The 25,572-nt window shown below is 44.2% G+C and overlaps 2 protein-coding genes across 2 annotated transcripts; one reads left to right on the top strand and one right to left on the bottom strand.

The window, feature by feature from the left end:
• Positions 1-4,409: 4,409 nt before the first annotated feature.
• LOC107192185 (venom serine protease 34-like) lies at positions 4,410-7,113 on the bottom strand. Its single transcript, XM_015581390.1, has 8 exons — positions 7,107-7,113; positions 6,706-6,920; positions 6,401-6,622; positions 6,009-6,207; positions 5,736-5,936; positions 5,283-5,434; positions 5,042-5,195; positions 4,410-4,946 (listed from the first exon to the last, which is right to left on the bottom strand). The coding sequence occupies exons 1-8, from the start codon at positions 7,111-7,113 to the stop codon at positions 4,921-4,923; spliced, it is 1,176 nt and encodes a 391-aa protein (XP_015436876.1). The 3' UTR covers positions 4,410-4,920.
• Positions 7,114-8,774: 1,661 nt separating this feature from the next.
• LOC107192186 (centrosomal protein of 89 kDa-like) lies at positions 8,775-10,784 on the top strand. The gene is made up of 3 exons (XM_015581391.1): positions 8,775-10,117; positions 10,197-10,449; positions 10,521-10,784. Exons 1-3 carry the CDS (start codon positions 8,775-8,777, stop codon positions 10,782-10,784), a joined length of 1,860 nt encoding a protein of 619 aa, XP_015436877.1.
• Positions 10,785-25,572: the final 14,788 nt, after the last annotated feature.

Here is a 25,572-nt window from a genome sequence, read left to right on the forward strand (position 1 = left end):
AAAAAAAAAAAGTTCTAATAAAGATGGGTCGAAAAATGAATATTTGCAAAGTTATAAAGGATTGTTTGTTTCGATAAAGCCAGTGACTTTATCGTTTCCGGAGCTATCGTACAGGTATGGAAGCAAATGGATTACCTTATCGTTTCTCCTTTTTCCAATTACAGAAAGTCTTTTTACAATTTTCTTCGTTGTTTTCATACGACACGATAGTTCCCGAGGCGAGAAAGATGCGTCAATCGAAATCGAAAATTGTTTATAACTTTGAAAATATTAATTACGTCCCATGTTAGTATCTTTTTTCATCATTTCGCGAGTACAGTATATCCTCGATGAGTGTTCAAAGGATCTGTCGCACTGAACTTTAAATATTTTATAAACTACTGGCCATATGCGGTTAAAACAAATATCGTCGGCTTCAGAATTTCGAGCTCTATGACTGTGCTAAACCTCATTAAAAAGTCAGCATTACACCTGGGGACTTCTCCTTATCAATGCCGAGGAGCTTTCGAACACTCATCGAGGATTTAATGTATTTATATGCCAGAGGTTTTGAACCCTTTTTTTATTTCACCCTGTATATCTGTTTCTCGGGCGAGCCACATCGGCCAGTGAAACTTACACGATGACTCTATTTTATATCTAAAGCACCCTGACCCGTTTTTTTTGCACGATCTCTCTTATCCTAATTCATATCATCCAGTTATTGGTGTCCAAGTTGGTCCAATCAACCGAGTAGTATTGTCCAGAATTACAGGCGACAACGACACGGGACGAACACAACGTACTTTACGAAAAATGGCACTTTTCATTTCTCTTACGAAGACTAGCACTTTTAACTTTGTGACCATGAAAAGCAGCACGTTTTGATTTTGGTCTCGAAAAGTAACTTTTACTCATAGTTTTCATAACTGTTTGTAAACTGAACTGTGCTAGCCTTCGTGGAACACATGAAAAACGTGCCACTTTTCGCCCTGCGATAAACATCACATTAGATAGATTGCCTAGCATTTATGGCAATTGTTCCTAAATTGAATTGCGCTAATCTTCGTAGAACACTAGCAAGTGTTCGATATACAGTATTGCTGCATTCCCTCTACTTTTCCGTTTCTCAGAAAACGAAAACTTCTTTATCGTATAACGCGCCGTTTGAAAAAGACAGTTTGGTGACCATACAACAGCCATCTCTTTCTAATTTTTGACACGGTCCGACCAAGGCCGTTCCTGAGTTGTTGGCCGCCCAGGTGCAAAAACGATATCGCCGCCTTTATTAATTTAATACTATTTAATTGAGAATTTATATGTAATGTTTATTTTGATAGAATGAAACGAAGATCCGTAAAAAATAAATGGTTTTATTTAAAATGAATATTTCTACATATAAGTACAAAACTTACGTGTAATGTTTGTAATAATGATGTTATGGTTGATGAATAGCGACCATTAATTACCTACACGAATTTAATCTAACAAATATGACTAAATATCATATGCTATTTTGGGCTGTCCATAAAGATAGTTCATTCATTTATACGACTAGTGTTACAAAGATTACGTATAAAATTAATTTGATTGAATTCTGTTTGTCTAAAATTTTCATAATCATCAGAAAAGTTTTGATTATTATACTTCCTAAGTAGAATTTTACATATAATATACAATCTAAGGCCGCCCTGCGTTTGGCCGCCCAGGTGCGGGGGCACCTTTTGCACCATCGCCAGGAACGGTCCTGGGTCCGACTATGGTAGTCATTAAAACCACGCGGTCTAGGTATTACACGACTATATGCCCCATCGACGAAAAGACGCGTGCATGTGAGTCTGTATGAATTTATCCCGTTGAATGAATATAGAGCTGATAGGGAAGCGACACACGTCGCGGAAACTGGCACGAAAATTTCGTGGCCTGTTAGTACATTAACGGGTCACTCGTGCCCGGATGACGAGGGCTCGTCCGGTCATGAGAAACTATCATCGACTCTCGAGAACCGTGTCAAGGGCGGATCATGCCGAATCACGGCTCGAAGAAATCAAATTGTTTAATAAATATTGCCCGTGGCGCAGAACACGACTGATTTCGCGCGATAGCGTACCGTAATTGCGGCACGAATTAGCCTTGGGGCCGCAACGGTGAATTTTGCCCCACCGTTTTCTTGTTCTTCTGCTTGTTCCACGTTCAATAGAGCCGGATTATTGTCCAACGTAACACTCAATCTCCGAGCGAACGTCACCGCGATTACTTTACGTATGCACATACGTTTCTGTCTCGTCGAAGAGTGTTCCCCAGTTCGGTGAATAAAATAATTGTACATATGTACCGTCATATACCAAGTTTCTGAACAGAACCCAATTCCTGATAAATTCAGTACATAGATACTATATAATACGTTTATTATAATAAAAGTTATTTTCTGAAAAATTATTAAATAATTATTAATTATTTTGAAATTTAACATTCGATAGCTCAGAGTGAGAGAAAGATATATGATTTTAAGTGATCAGGAATTCCACCCCTAGCACGCATTTCGAATGCCTGCTAATCTCGAAATTCTCTATATGGTGTACGTATCTATATGCGTCAATTTGACGCGATCGTAAATTGAATATTAAATAAAATAAGTTGTTTTTCAAAGAAAATGTAAAGATAGGTGTATAAGAAATGTCCGTAAACGTAGTATTAAGTGATCAGAAACTGGGTAACGATATATGTATGCCACGGAACGTCGTTCGAGGCGTGTCGGTACGACTTGACGTCGCGTATTGGTTCGACTTGACCGCGCTGGCGCGATTACACGCGGAGAGTATGGTCTACACACCCTCTCGCGGTGCTTCTAACGTCACATCCTCATTCACGGAACTTATTAGAGGCCGGGGGCATTGTTTACGAGTGATTAATTCCGCGAGCGGGGTTTGCCTGTATTATACGCGGCTCCCTAAAGACGTACGCGCGCGCGCACACACACGATGTTTACGAAAGGGTCGGCCGATTTGCGCGAGCACACGCTCGTTCGCGACACGTTCCGCAACCGAGGGACTTAATACGCGGGTTGCGTAAGTCCGTGTTTCTTTCACGGACAGGTTGGATTGTGTTCAAAACGAATTCTACTCGTGGACGAGGAAGTCCATCGTCTAGTCACGCATATATACGAGCAGGATTCCGCATGCGATCCGTAACATTCGTGACTGAAAGTTTTTTTATTTATTCGGTACAGGACCGTCCACGAAGGCGGACGAATCTTTCAATCCTGATCCCTCGTATACATTATGTTATTGTCTCCTATGTGTAGGTAAATGTTAGCTGAGGCTCGATGGCTTTTATTTGGAAAAATTTGCACAGTTAACTGTTCATCGCTTTGTTATATTAATTTTTCTACCACTGTGTCGATTTGACCGACGATGGAGAAATCAAATTGGGAAAATGAGGATTGATGATTAAAGAAACAGTGTATCTAAAGACGTATATGGAATAGAATCTTTTTCCTGTCGTCTATCGTTTTCCATACGGCTAAGCCTATAACCTCGTGTGTCAAAAGTGCTCCCAATTGAAAAACAAAAAAATATTTCGTACCATATACTTTGAAGCACCCTATATCCTCCGAAACATCGCAATAGCGTGGTACAGTCGGTTCGTTCACGACGAAAACGGAATAAACAGCCAATGGCATTGGTAGAAACTTGGTCTAATAGATCCACGACGGGGTTACTCCGCCGTGCTCTAAAAATAGGTTTTTGCACGAATGGAATCATTTTTACGATCGATTCGAGCGTTACAAGAGGCAGACGCTCCGGCGGCTAGTTGTTCGAACGTTCTTACGTAAACGTCAAATAATATTAGCGTGGAGGGAAGACCGGAGGGGTTGGAGGGGAGGAAGCGAGAAACAAAGACGAACCGACAAGGGACGGTTGGAGGGGTGAAATTAGAGGGTTGGCTAGAGCCAGCAAGATTGGACACTACGTGTGTATATATACACAGTGTATTCACATACGTATGCATACATAGATAACAAATTACAAGGGGAGGTAGGAGAGGGCGGGAGGGAAGCTCTTGGTCGTCTCCAAACTCGACGCAGACAGATTTCACGTTATCCTGATCGTCTCAATCCGCTTATGGCACTGACTCGGCGATATATTACACGTTAAATTACATTTGTACTATTCTCTCGGGTTGCTGAGTATACACATTCGTGTTTTAACGCGCCTGTTACCACCCGCCTCGAGGGCTCTACGAACACGTCCCCAAACGGCCACTGCTGGATCGAGATACGCTCAATCAACGCGTTCGCTTCAAGGGCCTTTGGCGTGAACAATCTACCTAGTCGACTTCCGGAGTGCAAGCTCCAGTTGTCCCCTTTGGTATGTAACGGGCGAGGAAAACTTTTTACATCTCCACACCAGATGCAACGGTAACTTTTTAATGAGGTTTGACACAGTGATAGAGCTGCGCATTCTGAAGCCAATGATATTTTTCTTCGGGTATGACAGTTTATGAAGTATTCGATGTTCAATACCGAGGAGCCTTCGAACACTCATCGATGATTTACTGTATATATCTTTTGGTCTTATTAAACGGCCGTCCCAATTACGCGAAATATTACAGGACATTTGATTACGTTTCGTTCTGAGCTTTGTCCCAAATAAACGGCTGCCCCGTTTAATAAGTGGCCCAGATAATCGGCATCCACTGTGCATATCCGATCTGTGACGCAGCTGTAACGTAAGTTGTGTACCGCTGCCCTCGCGGATACAACCCCCGGTCCAGGTTGGGTTATAGAGGTGGGTACCCCTGTTGCTGAATTTATGCAGCTGTACATATTAACCGCGTCGGAACCGGGTAAATTCGCTCGTATAGAATTACGAACCATAGTCTAGTCAGCGAAATTATTGACACGGTCTAGCCGATCTCAGGTACTGGCTTTTGGGTTCTTTATTCGACGATGCAGTATCTGGCGCCTGGAACAACAATTTCGGTTGTTTGTTGACAAAGCTCTTATAACGTTTAATGAACGTAATAACGTGAGATGGTGGGGGTGTATACATATACATACCTGGAGTAACCGACGTAATCCAATCTATGTAAGCGCCGACTCTGCAGTTAACGCTGCCGAAAACGGCGCATGCAATACCGTAGTTGATGACTCCTGCTAGGACCAGTCGTAGGCTCGTGGGATTTTCCCATAGAAGGGGTCCACCGCTGTCCATCTGTCGACAGAATCGCCGGTGTCATTGATACAGTCAAAAGAAACACGATATGATATTAAAAAGCGGATAAAGAGCAACAGGCTTTACCGAACACGAATCTTTGTTCTTGGTATATGTACAAATCTGGTTGTTGGACACTTCTGGATAATTTTTCCGGCACGCAAGATTCGTCTCCACGTTCAGCGTGACTTTTTGCAGAACGGTTGAGGGACCGCCACCGTATTCCAAGGAACCCCAACCTAATTGTCAAAATGATAATCTTCGTGTCACAAGGTATAATCGTAATAGAAGCAAAATTATACACTACCTGACATAACAATAAAACCACCCCGATAATTTTCAATCCTTATGATATTGTGGTTAAAATAAAAACTAACCACTTTTTGTTCTAAGGGATATAATCAATTCTTTTCTGGGGAAACGTTATGTCTCAACGGGATTTCAGACATGGCATATACATGGTTCGTTTTTATTTTAATCCATAAGAATTGAAAATTTCAGGGTGGTTTTACAGTTATACAACGCAGTGTAGTTACTAACCCAGTGCTTGGACGAGACTACCCCCGAATGTGTCTGGTGAGTGTTGAAACGGTAAACAAACTGGACCGACTTGGTTATTGTACGTGATCCAGCCCGCTATTTCTAATATGCCTATGTCGTTCTGCTGACCGCCGAAAACGTAATTGGGGTGCACGATTTTTTGTCTGACCAGGAACACCTTACTGGCGTTCGTGTCAGCACCTACGGAAATGGATTGGTTCGATTGGAGCCGAAAGAAACCGATCGATCGATTTCAATTGAAATAATATTTACCTGTAGTGTAGTCGTGATCACCGACCAGAACAACCAATTCCGACACGTTTCGGTTCGCGATACAGTGGCCCGCCGTTAGTATGTATTGGTTACTAATTATGGTGCCACCGCAGAAAGGCTCTCGGCTTTTTATGTCCACTAGACCGGCCATCATCGGAAACTCATTGATCCCCGTGGCCGTACCACCGACTATTCTGGACTAAGGATAATCGGTCAGATATACTCGAAGAATTTTGGTAAAACGAAGAAAGGATAACGTAAAAATTTCGTAGAACCCTTTGAACCTCTGTCACTGTCATTGAACAATCTTTGTGGATTTCATCAAAGTGTGCATTTCAGAAATTGTCCAAAATGTTCTACGCCACTCAACCGTGATATTTTTCAATACGTACAGGATTCCTCCGTCCGCATTCACAATCCGTGCTATCTTGAGGCCTTTTGACCGCCCTCACTTCGCATAGTAATCGGCCACCCGCAGACGTCATAGGTGCGGTCAGCGTCAGAGTCATCGTGTTCCCTTCGGACATCAGACTCAATGTCCCATCGCCGCAGAACCTGTGCGTGGTTGTCGGGCTGACTTGAATCTCCAACCTGTCTTGTGTGCAGTTTGAACTCTGCGAGCGTGAACAATCGATGAAAACGGTCGTCTTCGACATCTGGGCTTGCTACCCCATTTACAAGTGGTCGAGACTCTTACCCATGGCAATTGGAGATTACAGCTTATGTTAACTTTATAGTCGGACTGGAGAGACCATATGCATGATCGTGGTCCACGGTACGAGTACGGATACTCGGGATTGTAGACGTAGTAGGTCTCGGTCGGTGACAGCTGCTGGGAAAAGCTGCATCCTAGATCCACGGCGTTGCTGGACCACAGGAACAACATCAGCCAGCATAGTACCAACAACGACGCTGTGAAGAAAAAAACAATTTCAAGAAAAAAATAGCTTGATTAGAGTGGAAATAATAATGTAACGAAAGTTAATAATTAAGGAAAAAATTCGGGATATTTACGAATCGGGAGCTCGAGATTCAAAAACGTTCGATAATAATACCCGTTTGCCAAATACTGGCGACTATCAAACGCGTTACTTGTACCTTTCATGGTGGCGAAATTGGCTTTTTAAAAGAAACGAAGCTGTTTTCGCTGATGCGAAGGAACGTCGAATAACTTCGAAAAACCGTACGTGTCACGATCTGTTCGCGTTCCCTCGAATTCACGGCTTTTTATCCACATCGCGAAGACAAGCCACCACGTGTGTTTAATAATTCGTAGTCGCTATCATTGTACTCTTATCAGAAGGTAATTGTAACCTTGAGAATAAAAGGAAAATTTACAAGGCGAACGATCTAACCGGTGCTTTTTGCGATGCCGCCATACAAAGTCGCCAATGTGTATTTCCTAATAACCGTGGCGTGTACGTAAGGGTGAGAGACACGTTGATCGATGCAATCGTGTCCATCGGTGTACCATGAATGACCGGGTAGCATTTCTGATCCGAGATTACCGGTATCTTTGCTTTAACTGGTAACCAAGTGAGTTGTGTTGACAGTTACGCTTAATGTCAATCACTCGATAAGAGATTTGATTTCTTTTCGTTCTTCTAGTTAAATGCCGTATAAAAGGTTCCTGTATCCGTTAATGGTAATCATATGTCGTTGTAAATGTTTACAAACGATTTCGCCATTATCAGAGGAAACTTTCAAGCATTACACGAATAACTTAGGAGCATAATTATGTTCTTTTCGAGCGGTCATATTTTTCGCGATAATAATTGTACACTTTCTATCATAATTTATACTAATTCAACTGGAAACGTCAAACGGTCGAGGTCGTCTGTACTGCTAACATGCTAAACCATGCAAATACTGATACTCGTAATCAACGACACCATCTTAAACGGTAACCATGCGATCGAAAAGTAGCTATCCAATACACGGATATTTTTCCCTGTCCTTTGACTTGAGTAAGGGTACGTTTATGTTAGAGCTGCGATACACTGATAATATGTATAGATTTCTGTTTCAATTTTAGCTTAAAATGTACGAACAAACAATTGTTATATATTGAACTATTTACATTGAGGGTTCAAGATTATATGTTTCATTTTTATTAAAATGATAGGAATTAATAGAACGTGTGTAAAAAAAAAGAGTTGAATGGTTTGGCTTCTGAGAGGCTCGAGTATTTCTGAGAATTTAACGTTTTATGATGGTACAAACAAAAGCGAATTTCGTAGCATTTAATCGGTTTTAATCTTCAATTACCTCGGTAGATAAGTGAACAAACCAATGAAAGAAGATCTGTAAATACAAAGTGTCAGAAGGGGCGGGAAAATGGCGACAAGCTCCATCTAGCGAATATTTTTGACACATTAGTTTGTTGTCATGGAAATGGGTGCGATACAAACTTGGGAAATAATAGAAATAGGCAAGCGTGTACAAATGTACGCGTGTATATTCTACGCACAAGTACGTAGATTTGTTATGACTTTGGTATTGTTAAAGAATCGATATTGTCCCATTTTTGGACATTTCGAATTGTCCTGACGGAATAATGTTCTAAACCTTTGTGTTGTTTGTAAATTATAACAAATGTTAACAATTAAGAGGCAAGCTGTATTAGACGAGGACAAAAAAATGTGAGTTCTTCTAGTGGAATCAATATAATGTTTTACTGCCGAGTTGTCTAAGAAGTCTTGACTTACTTAAATAATATAACCTCTTTGCTACTTATTGATTAACTTACAGCACGATCGTAGAATAATGTCACTTAGAAGAACTTCTTCAGAAGCAACTTGTATGCCAGTATATCGTCGCAGACGTATTTCGAAAGCTAGGCATAATATTGCAACACACAATGAGTATAAGGATTCATCAGATTATGTTACAAATAATGCTCATGATCCAGAAGGTGACACTTATTATAGAGGCAGAAGTAAGAGGAGTGGAAGATGTAGGAAGACTAATGAAGAGAATAATGTAGAAACACATAAATGCAATGAAGGCGATGCAGATTCAGGTATTATTTCATCGAGGACAAGGGACAAACGTCTTTCCAAAGATATATTAAAAATTGCCAATGATTATCACAAATTGGAAAAACGCTTCAAAAGTGTTCAAGAAGAATGCCAAATGTTGAACAGAATGATGGAGCAAAGAGAGGTAGAGTATCAAAAAATGTGTTCTCAATACGATGCAATGGTACAAATGGTACAGGAAATGGAGGAAACAAATGTGCAATTGAATAAACGCAATCAAAAACTTGAAGCTGAAAAAACTCAATCGGATGAAGATATAACGTTACTGAAAAGTATTGTTTATCAGTTGAATGCTGAATTGGAAAGGTATCAAGACAAGATGAAGGGTCAAAAACTAAAAACTAGTTCTACGGAGTTTGTAAGACATGGGAATGAAGGAAGGTACAATCAAAGGGTTTGGAGTGGTGTTAACTTTCATGCACTGGGTCCACTCTTGAATGCTTACCAGCAAAACTTGGCAGAGAAACAGGAACTTGTAAATATGTATGAACAAGAAATGGCTAATTTTGGTAATAGATGTAAAGAGATACTTAGCGAGAATGAACGTATGCACCAGGAAGTAAAAGAATTAAAATCAGAGTGCGATCGGTATGCAAAAGAAATTAAGACGACAATTGAGAATACTACCTTGTTAAAGAAACAAAATGACTTCTTGCAAAAAGAAACCACAGATTTAAAGAAAGAATTGACTGAAATTCGTTCATCTTACGAATCGAAGTTTGAGGCTCTTTTAAAACGTAACGAGGTACTTAAAAAAGAACACTCTACTAGTATGTCCGAATTGAGCAGTTTTAGAGGAAAGTACGAAGTTTTGAGTAAAGAGTTTGAAAAGATAAAGACTAAAGAGGACCAAACAGTGCCTATCACTGTTCACACGGCAGCTGTCGAGGAATGCAAGACATTGCTAGATGAATTAAAACATCGATACGAAACCGAAAAGCGAAATTTATCTAATCATATAAGACGCATTGAAGAGACACGACCAGAGACCGAGAAGGAGCTTGTAATGATTACAGCCGAAAGGAATCATTTAAAAACCCTCGTCGCAAGCCTCCAAGCTAATTTGAAGTAAGATATCCGTCATTTCTAAATACATATTCTCTGTGTACCTAAGCCACGTGGTAACGTCTAAACAGATTTGTTTCAGGCGAACGCAACGTAAAAACGAGCACCTGCATAGTCAAGTATATTCGACTCGTGTTTCACGTGATTCAGCGAAGGAGCAATTAAGCAAGGCGACTGCGTATTGCGAGGAATTGTTCTCAGAGTATGAAAGAATTGTTTCAGAGAGAGAAAAATTACTAGCTCTGTTGCGCGAAACAGAGAAAGAAAATGCAAGCATCGATCGTCTTGGGAAAAGCATTTCCAGCCGGGTTAATGGTTTGAAAAATCAACTGGAAGTGCGTATATAAATTATTCTACATTACTAACAAGATTTTTAATAAAAGTGATAAATAATCTATAATTTCAGAGTGTTCGGAGAGGCGCAAAACAGCAAGTAGAAACGGTGGAGAAGCGTATAAAGTTACAAGAAGTTCGTGCCCGCAAAATGAAACATGAATATCGTCGTAAAATACAGCAGCTGAAAGAGATAATTAAGCAGAAAGATGAGACGATTGCAAGTCTGCAAGAGAAGCCTATTGGCCGAAATAAGTCGACCCGACATTTGCTTCGGGCGGTCGACGATGAAAAACTTGAAGCTGTACCATCGGAGGAAAGAATTCATAACTTGTAGATTGATGTTATAACCAATCAGCAACGTTATTAGAGGCATGATAAGATCGTTCGTAATAGATTGGACTTTGAGACTGATTTTCAACGATTCTCTTAATACGCATCTAATTATGGAATAGGTGCTACTCGAAACACCGTCCTCATCATATTTACCGACCGTGTCAGTCGCTTTATATAGCGGTGACATCAAACGAAACAAGTTGCTGCGAAGGCTACCGTTCGCCACTGTATGAACGGCCGATGGCAGTGGTGGGTTACAGTAACCACCTCTCGTCGAAAAATTGATGTCATCCGTTATAGGTATGATGTCAGACGCGTTCCATACATTCATATGCAAAAGACGTGTTTTAGTCTTAAGCTTTTTATAGAGTCCAATAATAATTCTAGGAAATGATAATAATATATAAGGATCGCAATAATTACCTGCCAATACAATTCAGTGCCTAAGTACTGCCTGTTATAACAGTACCTTCAGGAATCTATTCCCTGTTTTACTTCCTCCCCTGTTTTGTTCTGTCTCGTTATTATAATGCTTACAAGTATAAAAAAAAGTATTCACATTATTATTTTACTGTATTTTTCTTATAAAATAATGATTTAAGAAAACGCTAAAAGGGAAAAATGCTTTGATATTTGTTTTTTTTTTTTAAAGAATGATGCATGTTAAGTGTGGTCAAGAAGTATTACACATATATGACATAGATGTTTCCGAAATGTAGAGTAGTACACATTGAGAAAAATACACTGCCATTGATAATTCGAAATCTCACTCGCAGCATACAATTATGAGAAAAGTGTTAGTCAATAATACTGTAAATATAAATATCGGAAACCAGTTGGAAGTAAATAGGAAATTATGGAAAAATATGGACAGATAATTGGTACTCGAAAAATAAGGAAAATAGTTCGGGTTAATGCACGCGAGTATAGGGCAGTGCTGTGTCCACAGATGGCCACAGAGTGGCGTTGCGAATCGAGCCAGCTGCCGATTCAGTCGAGTTGCTGAAGTTCGGGGACTATCGACGCACTTCGTACACGTTCGTCAAAAGCAAAATGTCGTCTGCTAGGCGCGTCGTCAGACCGAACCGGGTCGTATTTCTAACGCGAAAATCGCTATGATAAGTGATAATGCGATGTCTCTGCGCACGAGCATGTAGTGTTTTTTGTTGGAAGGTGTATCAGAAATCGTGAGAGGATATTTTATGGATTGGGTGGCCGCGTTACTGATGAAGAAATTCAACGAGAATACCGGTGAACATTGATTTTTCCTGGTTTCGCATTGGAGTCGACAGATGATCGAACGGTAATGCACATCCATCGTATTCTCTGTATTCCTTACCATTCTGTACAATTTAATGACTCGGTATATTTAATCGTAATACGTATTTTTGAAGAGGGCGAATAAATCCTCTAGTCTATATTGTATTGCGTCGGCCCGTTGTTTGGGTCAAGATTCGGAACGATTCAAGTGCGAACGAACCGCAGCTACATTTCATTATTTTCGGTCAGACTGTTATCTTGATTCAGTCAGTTGCGTGAATGTCTTTCGCAGATGTCGCTGATTCTTAGTATACTGTACACATTGCCTTCGAATCTTCTTGCCACTCGAGTCTACATGTATGTATATTTCCAACGTAGGTTTTTCGAGCTAACCCTATCCAAGGGTCTCGCGCAAGCCTTTTGAAGAATTTATGAATTTACGATTCTTTTATGAAAATTAAATGAACCGTACCCTGGTCACGTTTTGGGATCTGTTAGGTTAGGTCTGACGCAGGGGACAATCAGGTTATATCCTTTGTTCCGCCGAGTAATAAAACCCTCGAGCCCGGTACGTTTCTTGCTGTTTAGTTGTTCAGCGGGTGGATTTGTGAGATTATTTTTTCTTCGTTCCTCCGTTTGGACATTGTTCTAAATTTGACCGAAAGTATAAAGAGAGAGCGAAAAAGCACTTGGTGTGGTCGCGTGCGCGTGAACTGAAGCCTCTTTTGAGCTGCGAATATAGAACGGATGTCCGTGTTTTTGCCTGTCGTATCCGCATCGTAAAAACAAACGAACGAAACTACAAGAAATTCGACGCGTCAAAGTGCTTTAACGTGTATGAATTTTTTTTAACCTTTCGACTGTAGCATTGTCGTATCACCGAACGATAATAAAAACATTGTAGTAAGGTAGTCCAGTTCTAAAGGCTTTCAAGGCTCGCACATATTTCAACCACTCGTATCAGTAAGCAAGTAGTTCCGTTCGAAAGTGGAGCAACGATGATCTACGCGACGAAGAATCTATACATGCTACAATTCTTTTGCAGTCGTTTCAGAATCAATTCTACTTGTTACGTTGTTACCGCATCCGTTTCCGTCCCTTTGTATCCGATCTCGATCTATCGTTCGGAACCCAGTGTGACATTGTATCCAACGAGAGCAAAACCGCGAAACCCGTTTAATATTTTAGCACCCGTACATTTTCACGGATACCAATCATTTTGAAATTTTCTTATCTCACGAATATCCGTAGAAAGCTTCGATCAACAGAAAAACATCGCTTTCTCCCCCTTGCCGTGACTCATAACGCGATTACTAAAATATTAGCGCAACGTATCGTCCGTTCTGTTTTTCTTACGTGTAACCGTGGGCACGCAACGTGTGTACACGTATAGTTCAAGGACCAAATTACGATATTAGTTGCAGCAAAACAATTTATTTTTAAATACGATACAAAAGTAAGCGTGGAATAACATGGATTTTGTTCGTGTTTGTGCAGAATGTTTCCGGAAGGGAACACCGGTATAGACGACAGAGAGGGTGGTGGTAGAATTCGACTGCGGTATTTCGACAAGTGAAACACCGAAGAATCCTGGGATCGTGGGCCGAAGGTCTTGGAAACGTAGAGCAACGACGGGAATCCGAGGCCGCCCGTGGCTGGTCGAGGTCGAGCCTGACCTAACCAAGTTTTCAGCCAAGTCTGTCGTCTAACCTGACCTAAGCGCCGCTCACGACCAAGATACGAAGCATCGCTGATTATCGGCGTGCAGGAAGCGCGTTTAGTTGTGTGTTGCTTGCTACCAACCGCCCGCGTATCCTCTATCGCCTCCCCGTCGTTAAAAGTTATTGCTGTTCCGTCGTGAAAAAGGACGGGCCCAGACACACACACACACACATCGCGTACGCTTTCCCTGTTCCGTCGTCTCCTTCCCACCTCTCTTCCTTCCGTTCCGTTCCGGCGTGTGCAGTTCGTGTGCACTTGTACGCTCAGAGAGCGGGTATAACGCCACCGTCGTGTGTATACCTCTACAGCCGGCGGCGCGTCTCACCCAGTAAATAAACGCTCGGGCATGGTGGTTTTGCGTTTCCACGTGTACTCCCCGTGGTATTCACCGAAATAATTTTTCCGAACATTTCCGCAAAGAAGAGAACGTAGAACAGAAAATTCGATAGGGAGAAGAAGGAGGGCAAGAAGGATGCCGTGTTCAATAACACGTGCAAAGTCGCCAGCTGCCCGCTGTCGATAACTACGACCGAGCTAGTTCTCGGTGCATTTACTCGCGAACGCTATCGAACGAAGACCGACGTAACACGCCTCTGGGCACTCTGTGTCGCCGCGCGGCGGTTGTGAAATTGCTTCAGTGGTGGTGTGAAACAGTGCCCAGCGAGGAGAGCAGTTGCACGAATATGGTGTAAACAAACAAGAACAAGAAAAAACAGAAGGAGTGTTGCAGTCAACGACGTTTCAGATAATGGAGTTCGAGCTGGACGGAAGTCTGAAGGAATGGGTAAAGGACAAGCCACTGAGTATCCTGCAGCTCGATCCCGCTGACAGAGCCGTATTACGGATCGCCGGTAAGTAGCAGCAGTGTCAATTGTCGCTTTCTGGGCTTCCGTTTTCGTAAGCCGGTTACGTGCTGCTTGAATTCTCGAACGTCGTTCCTAAGTACGCCCGTCTGTTCTTCCGCCTTTCGTTTTCTAAACCGTAATTCCCACAGGCGTCACGAAAAGCGCGTTCGTTCTCCCGAAAGAAATCTTCTTGTCATTCTGAACTACACGAAATGTGTTTCGTTGTGTTGTGCTACTTGCCCGAATCAACCGTGGATCAGTTACAAAATAGGGGGGTGGGGGTATCATTACGCGCGCGAGTGTACTAAATTGCGACTCTCGGGCGGCGTGTCTTCTGTGCTTCTGTCACGATTTTACACATACGCATCTTGTGGGTACTTCGACGGCGCAGGGTGTACGTAATCGACCAGAATGTTAACGTGTATAATGAGTTGTAAATTAATGATAATAGGGAACGGCGACGATCAATCGTGCACTCCCGTTTCTCATCTCGGAAGTCATTAGTCGGGAGCAGTCCTATGACTCGCGGACGCGGTCGAATCGATAATGACGTGTGCGTAATTGAGAAACATTTTTTTTTCACGCACCCCCTCCCCTCTGTCAGTGTTCCCCGCTGATTCTTCTCACGAATCCCCTTTATTGACCGGTATCGATTTGTATAGGGGTTTCGTGAGAAGTTGAAACTACCCATAGTTCTCGGTATACGTCGTTGGGGTTCCGTTCGAAAAACTATTATTGTGCGTCAATATATACAGAATGTCTCATACAATTGCGCAGTTGTACCGAAGTGCATGAAAGACCGACAAAAATATATGCAATGCCTGACTCATACAATTTTACTTTACAAAATTTCCTTTATACCAGGTGTAAGAAATGTACTTTTAGCATGAAGTCACGACCCAAAAAATCTTATCACACGACACACGATAATATTTCGTTTTATCTGGAACCGTCTTAAATCGAATATTGCAAATTCATGGGACACGATCGAAGTTCGTTCGCGGTTCGATCCCGACCTTCGACTAGAGGGTGCTGACCAGGAATAGACACTCGAAACCGTTCGGTAAATATCGGATTGCACTCGACGATCTCGTCTTACCGTGAGAATTTTTTCGACTGCACGCGTGGGCACATCTCGCGATAAACGTCTCCTTTTGATCTTCGTACGAATCGTGTACACGAACTTTAAACCTGTGACCCACGTTCACGCGATAAAGCCTTGTCTGCTGTCTTCTCTCTGTATGACTTTTCGTGGGACACGCGCGCGCGCGCGCATGCAAACGAGTTACTTGCTGCATGTAGGACACATCCGATTCGTGAAATTACAGGCTCTGATTCGCGGCCACAAAAGGGGCGTACGGTCGGTTCCGCACCATTTTCAAGTCGAGTCATTAAAATGGCTTGATCGAGACGTGGAAACCATCGTGCGGTCTCGTCGGTAACAAAACGAAACGATGGAAGATGCATCGTATCTCGGGCACGCGAGCATAATTGTTCCTAATTATAGCGGGGCCTATCGCGAATGCTCTAGTAACCGATACTCTTGAGCTTGATTCGCGCTGGCGCTCCGATGACGATCAGTCTCTCAATGCAAAAACTAGCTACAGTCACTCTTGCCGCGCGATTATCGACAGTTTCGAACCCTAATTTATTAGCTTCAACCATTAACGGAACGATAAAACATTTGGTCTTCAATGTACGTCCACAAAATGTGATCTCACTTTAAGAATATCAAATTCCACCCTTAATACAAACAGTTCTCGTCCGAAGAAAATTCATTATTCATCTCGCCGGAGTAATATGGTTAATTAATCGTGAAATACAGTGAATCATTGATGAGTGTTCGAAGGCTTCTCAGCACTGAGTATTCAGACGTTATCCTCACCACTAGGGAGTCCTCTGTGGAACTATTCAAGCGTCCAGTGGTGGGGACGACGTCTGAACACTCATCGATAATAGACTATAGCACTTAAAATTTACACTTGCACGATTTCAACGCTTATTGCCCGCATTATTTCTCTATTCTCCAACCACTTATTATATATTCAATCCTTCCTCATAGATTGTCAACAACGCTATTATCCTCTATACAATTGCTACAAAAATTGAAGAAAAAAAAAACATTGCCTACATCCTAAAGCTATCGAACAATGTACAATTACAGTCTATAACGGAAATGCACGCGCGCCCAGTTGTGAACGAGGCTTTAATCGAAGTGTAGCAGACTATCTTTTCGCGGATTTCCTGGTCTAAATTTATGGGTTTCCGTGAACGCGGCGATGCGGGGGATTGACGTGCATACATATACGTACGCGCGAACGCGTGTCCGCAGCCACCACGTCCTGATGAATGAAGACACTCGGTGTCGGTCTTGATCAGAGAGGCGGACAGGCGAGTAACGCGAGGCGATTCAACCGCGTCGTGTCTGTCCGCCGCGTCGATGAACTCGCAACGACGGTCGGTGCTTTTCCGAACGGTCACGGTCCACGGGATCCTCTCTGCGACGTAGAGGTTATACACTGGTCACACTATGCCTACGCTGCTTGTGGCGGTCGAGTTGGGAGCGGAGGCGGCAGGTTAGGTCAGCGGGCTCGCATTAATCTAGGAGCGTGGAGGCGGCGGCAACAGGTGCTCGGGTCACGGTTCGGTGCCCCAGCCTCGAGAACATCTTCGTTTTCCGCTCCTCTCTTCCGTTTTCTCTTTCGTGTTTTTTTCTCTCTCTCTCTCTCCTTGTTCATTTTTCTTGCCTGGTTCGAACGAGGACTCTCTCGTTATACGTTCCGAGCGACGTCTCCGCTTGGTTATATTAATTAACGTATACCGTTTAACGCGTTCGCTTTTCGCGAAATTCTGTTAGCTTAATTTCTGCAGACGCTATGACGGCCATGGTAAGCCGGTGATATAACGTGGGATTATCTGTGTACTGTAAATCATCGATGAGTGTTCGAAGGGTCCTCGGCACTGAACATTAAATATTTTGTTAACTAAGGGCCATAGGTGGCTGATACAAATATCTCACTGGCTTCAGAATTCTAAGCTCGGTCACGGTGCTAAACCTCGTTAAAAAGTCAGCGTTAAGTCTGGGGAATTAAGCTCCTTGTCAGTGCCGAGGAGCCTTCGACATTCATTGATGATTTACTGTATGTATGTATAAACGAGGAAGTCCTGACTAACTGACTCATCAATGCTCAGTTCTTGAAATTTTAGGGATAGCTTCCCCTTAGGATGTAGGCATTCAGAAAGGAAGTTTTTTTGAAATTCAACCCCTAAATGGGTGAAAAGGGGTAAAATGTATTTTCTGTGAATCTTTACTATCTCTTAGTCCCGACGAGATATATTCCGCTACTTTTTACTTTAAAATGCTACTTATTCAAATGGCTGAAAAGTAATTTCAGGATTTTTTAAAATTCCATCTCCAGGGGACGAAGGTATCCGAATAAACACAGGATAAATTTAATAACATAATATACATCTATTTTCTCTTTTTCTACAATTCAATTAAAAAAGTTTGTTAAAAAATAATTTTGCCGAATCCCGAAATCCATGCGAACGAAGTCGCGGGAAAAACAGCTAGTAACTACATAAAATACGTGATAAAGAATGATTAATGTCGAGTGATTTAACGGCCGCTGCCTTAAGCTTGCCAATGTTGTTGACTTCTATTCTTGACGGGTGGCTATTTAAGATTGAGTGTACGACTCGAAAATAAATCTTATGCAATCGTTGCGGGGCCATGCTCCGTCGAAGTTCAGTGTCAAGTGTCTCGTTGCAAGGTTTTTTATTCTGCGTGCGGCAAATAGTCGATACAAATGAGAATGGGAAATTTCTATTGGTTAAAATTGAAGCGTTGAATATCTGTCTAAACAGGGTCAGAAAATTCGAAAAGTGGATAGACCTTGGGGGTCATATGCACGCAGTGTTTCATGTTCGCCCTTTCGCTATACAATGCTTTTCTTTGCCTTAAAGGCGGAGGTTTCGCGAGCCGCTCGCTAGATGTCCTGGGATACCTGGCGGTGTACGTACACCTGGAAGGAACCCGGTGCATCCAAGGCTTATCTCGTATACCCCGTGAAAAATCTATCCACGCTAGAACTAAGTACACACGACCTCGAACGGCCCCCCCATTGTCTTTCGTGAATAGCTAGGACAGCTGGGCTGGTTAATCACCGCCGTTGGGTTAATTAGGTGGAAATCGGAAAGCGTTGTTCCCCTGCGGAACTCTCTGACTCACCTCTTTGGGAGATTGTCGTGCACCCTCTTCCTGCTCGATGAGATTCGTCATAGCTTAGGAATAAAGGAAACCGCAGACCGATCGGCATCGCAGATGCTTGCTCTCTCCACTTCAGACACTTAGGGGCACCCTGATGAAGTCAAACTTTCGGCGTTCACGATCGAACTAAAATTTTCTACGGTAGAACCCCTCGTTTTAATATATATTTCGAGTACCAATCTTCGATTCGATCGGTGTGTACCGTTAGGAATGCGCGTGAACCTGCCAACGGGGAGTTGGGGGGGAGAGACAGAGAGAGAAGAAAAAAAAAAGTCAAAGTAACAGAAAAATGCTGTCGGGTGGGATCCGGGTCACGGAGTCGGGAACGGTGAACCGCTGCTTCGAACTCATCGAATATGTAATAGACATTACTGAATAACGTTACATAGCGAGAAGAAACACCCCCTTCGGGAATCCACGGGGCCGTACACGATTTGGGAATGCTCAAACGCCTCGTGTGTGTACAAACTGTGACCGGTTATCGACTACTGATCGGCTTGTAGTCTTCCTCGTATCGACGCTATAAATCTTGTCGCTGGAACCATTAAGAGTCGTTTGCTTGCTAACGAACTTATTCATCATTTCGGAAAAACGACGGAAATCTGAGATTGCCTTGGGTACAAGAGAGACATTAACAATCAATTAAGCGAATTCCTGTGCATCGATACACGGACAGCCAGGGGGCACCGTCGAAGGTTCCGTCGGTTTGACCTACTGAAGAGGATATCTAACGGAATCCACGTACGTCTGCTATTCAGAAGCGTAAATTCTCACGAAGACTCCGGTTTTTCTATAATTCGGAGCTCCTAGAATCAGGATCTTCGTATATTTTCGGTCCCAAGTCGTGTCCCCGACTGATGAGAATTATTCGTTTCAGTCCCCGAACCTGGGTCGTTAAGTGGGTAACGGCGGCGCGTTCAAAACGACGCCTGTTGACACGAACGATTAGGGAGTCCACCGAAAACTGCAGGTTCTCTCGGTTAGCAGTTAACATCGGTCTAAAGTGGTTAACACGCAGCTTGGGGGACGAAAAACGAAGTCCATTGAGGACGACAGTTTCTGACAAACATCAGCCCCTCCTCACCATGGTTAAGTCCATCCTTGCCTCACGCGCACGAAACGGCGCTCTCTCGATCCTTGATTTTCCCTTCCTGCCCCCGGTACATGAAGTATGTATCACGGCCTGAGATAAGTCCCAAGAGTTTATACGACGCGTCTGTTATCGTTTATCTTGATAAGATAAACACCCCGCTTGCATTCGCGCGGTCGCGAGTCGGATTAGCGATCTAAAGAGAGGAAAGTCACATATTAAGTGTCCACATCTGTTACCCGCGGTGTCCTCTTCCTTCCTCGCGCGTCTGGGGCCGCCGGATGTTTCACTGCGAGAGCATAAACAAGAGGCAGAATATCGGGGCGACGTTAGGAATGATCGACGAAGAAAAAATAAGGTACATTTGGCCGGCCGCCAGAACCCAAGAATTCTCACGCCTCGAGGGGGCCCGCGACCGCTGCTACTTCGCCTTCCACTGTCGAGTCATTCCTCTAGGCGCGTTCTTCTCTTTGGAACGTAACTTCACCGTCCACTTATGCACAATTGCCCTGCTAATTACAGTACGAGTAGATCGTTCGATGACCAAATATAATCGTTATAGGAAGTGGACGGATCATGGATTTCCTGGTATCGAAAACGAGAATTATCATCAGGGTTCGTCCGAAGGGAGCGGCTCCATCGGGAAGAATTTAGCAAACGCGATGGTATTCAATACAAACAGAGATTCGTTTGCTTATGCAAGCCGCGATAAGAAACGACATTACTCAGACAGTGGTCTCTGGGGGGGTTATATTTGGCCGATGTGGCGAGCAAGGAATTCACGTGGACGGATAAATGGATGAGACAGAACCGGGGGGATCGTGTTTAGGGAGAGTGTATTAGATAGAAAATTTAACCACTTACATCTTTATTGTTTGTGGAACGCAGACGCATAATGATCGATGTAATTTTGCTTCCAAGATACTAAATGGCATTGTTGATAGCTCTGAAATTTTGCTTTCAACGTTATGGGCAACGCGATCCTCTAATAGACACCGATTACTTATTCACTCATTAACAATCGAATATAATCATATGTGGCAAAAAAGTGCATATTTTTGTATCTGCTACACTAATTATATCCATGATGAAACACGTAGAAAAAACATATTTTTTACACGTATCTTTATAGTTACGTCGTACATGATAAATGTGTTCTGCTCAAGTCTCACTCGAAATTTTATTTCAAAATTACCAAAAATTGATCACAAAAGCATAATAAAATAAAAACTCGCAAGGACATACAAATGAAAATTGCAAAAAAATTTGTACACTCAATTCGAATTTGGAAATTATACGAACGAATACGCGGGTCACTGTATAATTGGGACCATTTATCCTATGTACACACACAATCCGTGTGGTTTGCAGATCGTATTTTCGAACGGCGCGCCCCTGTCGTTACGTGACCTGCCCTACGAACCTGTTTGTAACGGCAGAGCTATTCTACGCGCGCGGCCGGGGAACGCTGTCAAAAAGGACGGAGGCCTCACCTCTCGGTTTCTCTGTCTACCGTAGACCTGTCCCTTGGTCCTCTAACCCTCTCCCCCTTCTTCATCTAACCCCCACCCTTCTATCACTTTCTGCCGGTTTCACCCCGCGCGACCCTCCACCTTGGGGTCCAACCGTTGATTTCTTTGTCTGGCGAACGGAGAAAGTGAAGGATGAACGGAGCCGCAATGGCGGGGCCAGCGCGGACACCACATAGTCGGAGTCGGTAGAGGTGGAGAGAGGTTAGGTAGGTAGGGTTCTGGAACCTCGAGGCACCGAGGTAGAGTGGCAGCCTGGGTGGGCGGCAGTTGTCCAGGCCGGCGCAGTACTCCTCCCCTCTTCTCTTTTCCGTAATCACTTCTGTTTCTTTCTCTCAGTCGTCATTCCTTCTGCTTTATCCTTCTCCACCTCGTTGTGCCTGGTCTCCACTGGGTTCCCTTCTCCACTATAAAGTCCTTCCTTATCCTTCGTGCGCGCGCGAGCGCGCGCGCTCGTTCTCCTCCGTTGCTCCTCTTTCCTCGGCCCATTCATCCTTCTCGGTCCACCTTTCCGTCTTTTTCCTCGTGGAGCCGTTTCTCTCCTCCGCTGTTGTGTGGCATTCCTCGTCTCCCCTCCCGTCAGAGGCTCTCTCTTTCTATTTTTCTCCGTCCTTGTCTCGCCTTGGCGAATCGAGTCGGAGCGAGCGAACCGCTGCGTCGCGGCCTTACAGCTACCTGGCCGTGTTACGGCCCGGGGTTCCGGATACGCGCTTCGACTTCGTCAACGTTTGGTGTCGTCGTGTGCGCGGCAGCGGCGGGTACACACGGGTCTCTCCGCGAGACGGAATTCCAGTGCCACGTATCTCGTATAGGAGCGCACGTACGGTTCGTATTCTCCTGGTGGGTCGGAACGGTCGAGATCCTGTCAGTCGAAACGAATTTGATCACCGCGTATATCGTGTCCGTCAGCAGTGTTACGTTCGTATATAACTTGTTTCTCTCGTAACGTCATCGGTCTCACCTTGTTGTGGGGACGATATTCACGGTAAAACTGTGTGTGTGTGTGTGTGCTCTTTACACGCAAGAAGTGACGATGAACGGAGCAAACAAACACACAGGGCCGTTGCAGCTGGAGATAACAACGCATGTTCGCGACATTTCCGCGGCGACGGTGGTCCCGTTGGGACACTGTGGATAAGGAAAAACGGAAGGAACACGACTGGGAGGCCGAGAGTCACCTCGTGGGTGTTTTTGTTCGCCACGGTGTCGACACGTGCGCGACGGGCGACCCCGACGTAGCGTGATCGGAGCACGCTGGTGTGTATGTGTGAGATTCCGTAAACGAGGTGTGTGTGTGATAGGATATATAGGTAGTAGTCGGTGAAAAATTTCGCAGTCTTTCTGTACCCCGTTGTGGTCCCCGGTGAGCAAAACACGAGGCGCGTTCTGTGAGTCACGCTTCGTACCGTGGGCACCTCCCTGCTGTTTTCTACCTCTGTCCCTCAAACTACCGACCGATCCGTGGCCTCTCTAGTCGTCTCTGTCCCCCTCACGAAATCCATCTTTATTTGGGACGTCGTACACACACACAGGCTTACTCACATTCTCTGCTCGGTGTTCCCACTACCAGTTCAACTCGATCCATCCCCCTCTTTCAACCCAGCTCCCATTAACGCGGCGCGTTTGTTGGTAATCACGAAACGGCATCGAGTCGGAACGGTTAAGTGACCGATTCACCAAATACGAAATACGTGTACCGATATTATCAGGGGGAAGGGGGTTCATTCAAGATTACGATCGTAGTTTCGTACCCGGTTCTCTCTTTCCTTCCCTCCTTGTCTTAAAGTTCAGTTCTTGGAATTCTGTTTGGAACCGATACGACTGGGGGCTTCGTGGACCCGTCTTTCTTTGACTCGGCGCATCGGTTCGTACATAAGCTCCAGGAATTCGGTCTCTTCAACTGGGAGATACAAGGGTGGGGGTATGAGAGAAAAAAACCAGTCAATGAAGTGGAGGAGTCCCTGCAAGAAATCGAAGATAATGCGTTACGTGTCGTAATTGAAGAGAGCTCGGCGCGAGGAACGACCGTGTGCGCAAAGAGATATGGAAGCCGGTCTCGGGCGACAACGACGGCGGAGTGAATAAGAAGAAAGTCGTTTTCATCGAATACGGGGATTGCGTAATAATTGCAGGCCTGGTGTAGAGGCTCTATGACAAACCGGCTCCGCGAGACATGCCGCACAATCACGTATACCAGTTGGGGGGGGGGGGCCCGATCTCGTGTGTCCCCGCTGCCATACGCTCGTATACGTGTGGAATTTCTTAATTTGGTCCGATCGACCTATTCTCTGGCCCGAATCGGTCGCAGCCTATCCTGTGTGTCTGTGTACTCGCCTCGCGCCCCGTGTACCCGTTTTGCCCGTTTCGAGCAGTTATCGAACACCAGGAGGAACGTCATCGACCGCCTAGGACGATGCGAAAACTAATACGATACTACGATCCTGAAAGAGCGAAATTTTCTCAGAAAATTCTGGAAAGCTCTCTGTTTCTCTTGAGGATGGAGGGGGCAGTCTGGAAGTAGGACGATTCGCGTGTCCTCTTGCCAAATTCTCACTGGACGGCCTCTGTGATTGTGCTTCGCCAGCACGAAGGTACACCTCCGCTTCTGCTCGGAATGCCAATTATTCAGGGGGGGCATACTCGTTACCTTTTACCGCATGATTCACGGGTCACCGATTTCATGTTACTCAGTTATTCTGCGTGGACCAATTTCAGCTGTATATATCTTCTGTAATTGGCAGATCCGCTAGAATCTAAGCGCTACAGGCTGAATAATCGGCAACTTGTTAAGAAAGCCATCTTTTTAGAGTAATCGAGAGTCCTTTACTTAGTGTTAATAGTAGTCCCTGAAGAGTTGGGAGCCCCTTACCTAATGGAACTTGATAAATCCAATGATGTCACCTAAACAATCTAAAATCAGTAAAAATAACTTCGTGCAGATAAGGATGCAATTTACAAAAACGAACCCATGCATGAAAAAGGCGCAAACAAAGCGACATAAACGACTTCTCGATCTCTTTCTACTCGCCCGGTTAGTATATATCGATCCCCACCTTTGGGTATCCGCGACCTCCGGGCGCGTTCGCGCCGAAAGCCGTATTTGGTTGTCGCGTTAACAGACCCGCGAAAGTGCTAGTACAAGCTTTATCGGTTCTCCCAAGCGGGGACTTCCCTCTGAGAGTTCGCCCTATCGAACTCCTCCATCACCGTAGAGATCTTCCTCCCTCTTTGATTCTTCCTTTTTGTTCTTTCGGAGCTTTTCGACCGGAAGGGGGAGGGGGGCGATGACGTCGTCGTCGATTGCGTAATCGTTGAAAAATTTCTGCTCCATCGGTGACGAGAAAGAAAGAGAGAGTCCACCTCTTTCAAGTGCTTACTCTCATCAGCGACGCTTCGTCGAGCGTTTTGTTTGCATTCCCTCCTCCCCCTACCGCGTCTATAGCGAATATTTTATTTGTTCCGCGACTAGGCCGTCGCGCAGCCTCGAAAGAACCAGTTCCACTTGCGTCTCGAAAAAACAGGAACGAAGTTTAGAAAGAGAGACGACTTCGTCTCTCGGCAGATGACGGGGGTGGGGGCTGGGGGCGCGGAAAGGTCGCCCATAAAATTTATAGACCATCTCGAAACTTCGTGGCCTCGCGAATTCCCGGCAAAGGTTATCCCTCAAGGCCTCGTAAATCAGCGGTGGTAAAGAGATGTGTAGCTGCTCGTGCTCGTTCGCGAGTCGCGCGTTGTATCAAGTTCGAGGCCTACGAAGAAACGGCTGGACGCTCTATTGCGTCCAAAGGTCGCGATCCGTAATCGATATACCCGTGATCTAGAGTTACCGCGTCCTATGACGCGACATGGTTTCAGGATAACAACACGATAGAGACTGTTACATTATTGGGCCCCCCACGGTGTTTCTGTTAAGTCGAGAATGGAGGAAACTTCTCCTCCGGGTTGCCAGAAGTAGGGAAAACATGGCTGCGTAGGGACTGAGTGAGGGCACAGTAAATTCGCGATAAATGTTCGGAAAAATTTTCCTGGCATACCAATGTTCCGCGGCACACCGGTTAAAAATCACTGGTATA

The sequence above is a fragment of the Dufourea novaeangliae genome, unplaced genomic scaffold, assembly GCF_001272555.1.
Source record: "Dufourea novaeangliae isolate 0120121106 unplaced genomic scaffold, ASM127255v1 scaffold299, whole genome shotgun sequence".
NCBI lineage: Eukaryota > Metazoa > Arthropoda > Insecta > Hymenoptera > Halictidae > Dufourea > Dufourea novaeangliae.